Below are 6338 nucleotides of genomic sequence, written 5' to 3'. Positions count from 1 at the left end.
AATCTTTGCACGTATATTCTTTTTTTACAGAAACATTTTCACTCCAAGTTCAATTAAGAGTAAAACTAAACATTTTTTTTACAAGTCCTGTATTGTTAGGTTGTTGATCAAACAAGGTTTTTAATAAAATCACAGCTGTCAAATGTCAGTGTACGTTTAACTTGTGTGTGAAATTGTCCAAACTCCATCTATTTTTAACATGTTTGTAAAATGATGCACATTTATCATTTCCTTTAGGTGAAGTCTGTACTGTATTATTCAGATTAAAACCTTTAAAGCCAGATTAAAGCATTTTTTTAAAGCCGTTTTTGTTTGATAAACGACGACTTATAAGATGGTTTCTATACTGATTAGAGCTCTCAAGAACTGCCCTCAATGTTGTGCTTTGCCTCTGGTCACTTCCTGTCAGCACCTGTGTGTCCAATCAGACTCAAAGCTGATCGTTTGCTCTTACTGACATTGTTCCCTTTTTTTCTAGATCCTTGCTTGTGTTGTTCTTACTCTCTGATGTACGTCGCTGTGGATAAAAGCGTCTGCTAAGTGAATTGTAGAATTAAAGTCAAACTATGTTTTAATGGAAGCCCATCTCTAATAGGAAAAAAATGTGAAAATTTTGGGGCGCAGGTGACCTATAGTGGTTCGGACAAACCCCAAGTACGAAGGATATTCCTCAAAGCTGGCTGCCCGGGTTCAAGTCCTGTAACTCCCCACTCTTATCTCTTGATTTCTAATTCTATCAACTGTACTCTCTAATGAAGAAAGTAAAGCTCACAAATAATTCTTGTAAGATTGGGTAATGAGAAAAATATATTCATGGTAAAACATGATCATGCGATAAAACCTTAATTACGAGATTATTTTTTAAATGATAATTCAGATATTTAAATCTCACAAGTCAGACTTATTTTCATTTTATTCAAGTTGAAGTTCTTGTTTTCATCTTTGATTGAACAAATTGATGTTTTGTCACAAAAATAAAGACTTTTTTGGGGTTATTTTGTTGACTGATGTAATGTGCGTTTTGAAACGGGCAACCAAGCAGTCCGGGTCATCAGACTTGTCTGTGTGTGTGTGTGTGTGTGTGTGTGTGTAGGTCAGTGTGCTTCACGGCGCCACCTGTAGAGGGCGCTGCTGACACTCCTCTGTTTTGTAACTGTTAATCACCGTTTTAAATAAAGCTTTGGCAGAACGCGTGGGTGATATTTCTGGAACACGCTGAAGTAGCACTACGGAATCCTTTTTGAACACACAGCGTTGAACTTATTTTTGTATCTTTATTATAAACTCGACGGGTATCGAGCGTAACCCCTCTAAAAACAATGGCAGAGAGCGACTGGGACACCGTGACTGTGCTGAGGAAGAAGGGCCCGACTGCTTCCCAGTCCAAATCCAAACAGGTTAGCACGAGTCCGTCATTGTTTCCTGTTTGTTTTGAGGCAAATTCTCCAACATGCGTCATTTAAATCAATCCAAAGATGATTGTCAACACTAAAATAATGTGTTTTGTGTGTTTTGGGGAAGTAAAAAGACCTTTTGTTGCTTGTGTTAAAGCTATCTTTTAGACAGTGAACAAATAGCACTCATGTAGCTAACAATACACGTCTAACCGGAAAGTGATATCTTGGCTTAAATTCAGCTTTTCACAGGTGATTAATGTTGCTTCATGTTTGGTAATGCAATTAGGTAATTATGTGATTACGTGTTGGATCCTGTCCCTTTTGAAAGCTGTACTGCAACCCAGAAAATAAACAATGTAATGCAGTGTAACTCCAGGTGATTGGGGGAAACAAACATGAAACAACTCAAACTGTAGGAAATAATATAATGTGGAAGGTATCAAATCAATATCACGATTAATTCAACATTTTAGAGTAATGAACGATTGAATCTCTTTTGTTTTTTTGCCCTCATAGTTCACTAACATGGTCTCTTTTGTAAATATGCTCAACCTCTAAAAGCTGAGAGTGCTTATCTGATGTTTATTTTCTGGTTATTTATTGAGTATTTCAAAACATTGCTTTGAATGAAAACGACACATTCGAGTTTTAAAGTAGAAATTAACTTCTCTAAAAAAATAAAAAGCTAAAGTTGGAGAAATGTTTCAGATTCTGTGGTTTATGTTCATAACTTTATACACAAACTGTCCTCAGAGGAAAAGTTGGTTCCGCAGCAGTGAAACAGTAACTCTCCAAACAGAGACCCATGTTTCCCTTTGAGTAAGTTTGTGTATTTAGTTTAGATAATAAAACATCGATGGTTTCACTTCGGCTTGCCCCCCCCTCCCCAAACCCTCTTGCTCCCTATCCCTCTTCCTGCATTTTATCCCATCTCTCCCCCTATCCCCTTCCAAGCCGAAGATTTCTGCCTTTTAATAAGACAGTTTTTTCTTACCACTGTAACTTTTGCTGCTTTGCTGAAGTGCTCATGATGGATAGGCCGGATCTTTGTAACATAACAAAGAGTAAGGTCTTTTTACCTGCTCTTTTGTAATGTTAACAGACAAAGAGTAAGGTGTTTTACCTGCTTTTTGTAAAGTGTCTCGAGACAACACTTATGAGTTATGAGTTGACGCTATACAAATAAAAATTGATTGATTGACTTCTCCAACTTTCAAGTTTCACTACTAAATCTACATAGTGCACCTTTTAAAGTCCGGCCCCCGCAGGGTCTGTCAAGAATAAAGCTGGCGCCGTTGTACACATATGTATTTGATGACCCCTGCTCTGTAATGTCACACAGCACATACAAAAAAAAAAAAGAACCAGTTTTATTACGTTATGTAAGTCTGTTTGGTAAACGATATCAGCCAGCCATTATGTTCAGGGGCAGTAATCGTTCATGGTATCTTTTGTTTGACTTATTCCACCAACTTTGATAAGCAGATTGGTCATTTATTAACTCGATGTTATGTCAAAGGAGTCTGAGTAGAGCGACGTGAGCGTGGCCAGACTGCAAGCTGCTGTCACTAAATCTGATAAACATATTTTTAAATTCAAGATTTGTACTTGTCCATCTTTTCTCTAGGCTATCGCCTCTGCTCAGAGACGTGGGGAGGACGTTGAAACAACCAAGAAATGTAAATTTGTTTATATTTTTTATATTTACTATTTGGGATAAATAGTTTATAGCGACCAAATTTTGATAAATTTCAAAGATTCAATTCTTCTTCCAAGTTGTCACTCCTGTATGAGAAACACGACGAGCCATAACTGAGTACCACACTGTTTGATGCCCCGCGTATAAATGTATCACACAGGGTCTGCGGGGCAGAACAAACAGCACGTTTTGACCAGGAACACATCCAAGCTGGACCGTGAGACGGAGGAGCTGCACCATGAAAGGGTTCCCCATGAGGTGGGGAAAGTCATTCAGCTGGGCAGACAGGAGAAAAGCCTGACCCAGAAAGACCTGGCCACTGTGAGTATTGAAAAAGAGGCCTTTGTCTTGTTTTGTAAGCAGACAGTAAATATTAAGATGTGATCCAAATGGACACATTTTCTCATAAGGTAAGCATTCAGAGGTGCATTGACTAAAAGCAGGAAGTTGTTTGATGTGTTTCCCAGCCATAAAAGAACTCATTAGGCACCGGGCTGTAAAACTGAAAGCATGAAGACGAGACATCTTTACTAAGACCGGATGTCTAAAATGTTCTGCACTGCCTCACTTAACTATACATATTCAGAACATCTGCTTCTGCCATTTATAATTCAATAAAGATGATAGAAAAATAAAAACAGTACTTGGCAGATAACGAGAACAAACGCACAGGAAAGTCGTTTTTACAAATGAGTCAACTGTGTTTTGATCCAGCCAGCCAAACATAAACCTGCGCTAACATAACAACCACCGCTTGTAATTAGTTGAAGGATTAAATGTCAACAAGATCCTTTCGTCTGGCTAATTGTTTGATTAAGTCGTGGTGTTGCTGTTGCCCTGTTTCTCGATCCAGTGTGTTTTCTTATGTCGCCTGTACGTTATTATTTCTGGTTTATGTGGTGTGGATCTGCTGGCTGTTACACAAAGAACACTCAGGCAGATATCGTTGATGCTTGAGGCTCAGGTCATTTTAAAATCGTGTTCAGTTTTCTGCCTTGACATCAACAATCCGGCCCCTGAGAGGCAATGGATTCCCAGTTTGTGTGCTGAAGAGTAGAGTAGCTGTTATTGGGCCTTTTTTTTGGATTTAAACAATTCAAATTTTTACGTCATGACGATGAATGTTTCCCTCCAGAGAATTAACGAGAAGCCTCAAGTCATTGCAGACTACGAGTGCGGGCGAGCGATCCCAAACAACCAAGTCCTGGGCAAGATAGAGAGAGCGATCGGTAAGAAAACGACTCTCTGGTTTTTGAATCGTCATATTTTTGTTATTAAATTCTCGCCTGCCCGTTGTAATGCCCTCGTGTTCCTCGTCTGTCACAAACAGGGCTGAAACTGCGCGGGAGGGAGATTGGACAACCCCTGGAGGCAAAACCCAAGAAGAAATGAACACAAAGCCTCGAAATCAGCCCCCCCCTCTCCCCCCTCCAGGTCCCCTTATTCCCAGAGACTGTCTGAAACCCCCCGCCCTCTCTCTCTCTCTCTCTCCTGCATCCCTCCCTCTACCTGGGCTGATCTCACCTGCGTCCTGCCTGAGGACCTGGTGCTCCACTGCATCGCAAGCTGCAGACTTGACGAGTCATCTTAAACACTCTCTCTCTCGACACACACACATAATCTAATGAATGATTCAATGCATCACAATCTCTGAGGCTCTGTGTATTTCTTTGCACTCATGTCTGCTTAGGCTATGGCGTGATGAGTTCCACCTTTTTTTTGATAGTGATGTTAAATCCTTAAAAAAAAGAAAAAGGTGGGATTACTTTTCATGACCGATCAGACTAGTTTGACTAACGTTGATTCTGAGCATGATCTAAAGCCAAAAGTGCTTGATTGCAATGTTTTTTTTTCACACACTTCAGACAGTGGGTGAATGTCATTTCATTTTTTAAAAATGTTTTTATGCTGTGCTTTGTTTTGATTTACAAATAAAGTTTGGCAACTCGTGACATTTTCTGGGTGTCATTTTAATAGAGAATACCGTAGAGCAGGATATCACACAATAAAGTTCTGACATCTCAAGTAACTCTGGAATATTTATTATCATTAACGACTGATAAACAACACAATGTCAATGTGTGTACAATGACACTGTACATGAACGTGCACCAGTATTTAAACCAAAACAAACTGCTGTTTGGTGACACCTCCGCCATACTGAAGCCTCCACTCTCCTTCAGTAGCACACCTCCAACCCCTGTCCATACACACAGTTAGCAATTAGAACGCACCATCAAGCACAAGTGGCGGAAAAAAAATTGTCCTTTGCTCAATCTGCTGATTTCCTGTGTCCTGCATTGTTGTGTTAGCACACGTTGGTTAACTCATAGCTTCATATAGCACATACATTGACAAAGTAACCGTGATCTAAAGACACTTATGTGGAATCCAAATAAGCAGTGACTGAGCTGTGTTATTCTTTTCTCCTGTCGTTGAGTAAAACAGCTTAAGGCCGTCCCGTCCATGTAAACGTGACTCTACTACAGTACAGCTGGCTGGACTCAGGCCTCTCACTCATCGTAGACAGTCATGACTCAGAGATATTTATAGAGGATTGACTTGATTTATGTTGTATGTATGTGTAAGATGTTGCACATTCCTCCTCTAAAATGTAAAAAAATAAATAGCAATTTTGATCCACTCCCACCCTCTACCTAGTTAGGAGGAAAAAAAGCTACATTGACCTGACAGTCGACTGTAGTTTTAGTATTTGGCCACTAGGTGTCAGAATACTTCCAGATATATGAGGCTGATAGTTGCAGTATTTAGTTAGTAACTTTGTGCTGCAGAAAGATTTATGTGCAAGCCTGATAGAAAGTCCTCAGTAGAAGTGCTGAACATCCTTTTTTTCCTCTTATAAGTAATGTATAGCTGTTTTTATTTACATTTCAAAAGCTTAAATATCTCCCTACAAGTTAAATCTATACAACTGCCAATACACGTACAGATTCACAATGTAAACAACAACAGTGTAAATTATGTATTTAAGTGTTTTTTTTTTTTGCAGGGATAAAAAAATGTTCAGGCATGTGCAATGTTTAGAATGACCTATGCCAAAAGCTAATCTAAAAATGAACCACGTCTGTTAAATGAAGCTGCTGTCACCCATCAAATGTTGAACACTTTGCTTGGACTGACCTTGAGCAAGCTTAGCTTTAAGCAGCTCTCCTTCGCAGTACTTTTCCTTCCTCTGCAGTGCACCTCTTCATACCATGGGTTATTGATTTGAGGATTGTTTT

General features: G+C 39.3%; 1 protein-coding gene across 1 annotated transcript; it reads left to right on the top strand.

Annotated features, from left to right (window-relative positions):
* The first annotated feature begins 1164 nt into the window (after positions 1–1164).
* On the top strand, positions 1165–5044 carry edf1 (endothelial differentiation-related factor 1). The gene is made up of 5 exons (XM_061061170.1): positions 1165–1397; positions 3025–3076; positions 3257–3417; positions 4232–4325; positions 4427–5044. Exons 1-5 carry the CDS (start codon positions 1320–1322, stop codon positions 4486–4488), a joined length of 447 nt encoding a protein of 148 aa, XP_060917153.1. The 5' UTR covers positions 1165–1319; the 3' UTR covers positions 4489–5044.
* Positions 5045–6338: the final 1294 nt, after the last annotated feature.

This window comes from Labrus mixtus, chromosome 17 (assembly GCF_963584025.1).
Source record: "Labrus mixtus chromosome 17, fLabMix1.1, whole genome shotgun sequence".
NCBI classification, from domain to species: domain Eukaryota; kingdom Metazoa; phylum Chordata; class Actinopteri; order Labriformes; family Labridae; genus Labrus; species Labrus mixtus.
The sequence above is the reverse complement of the archived record's forward strand: the minus strand, read 5'-3'. Positions and strand labels throughout refer to the sequence as shown.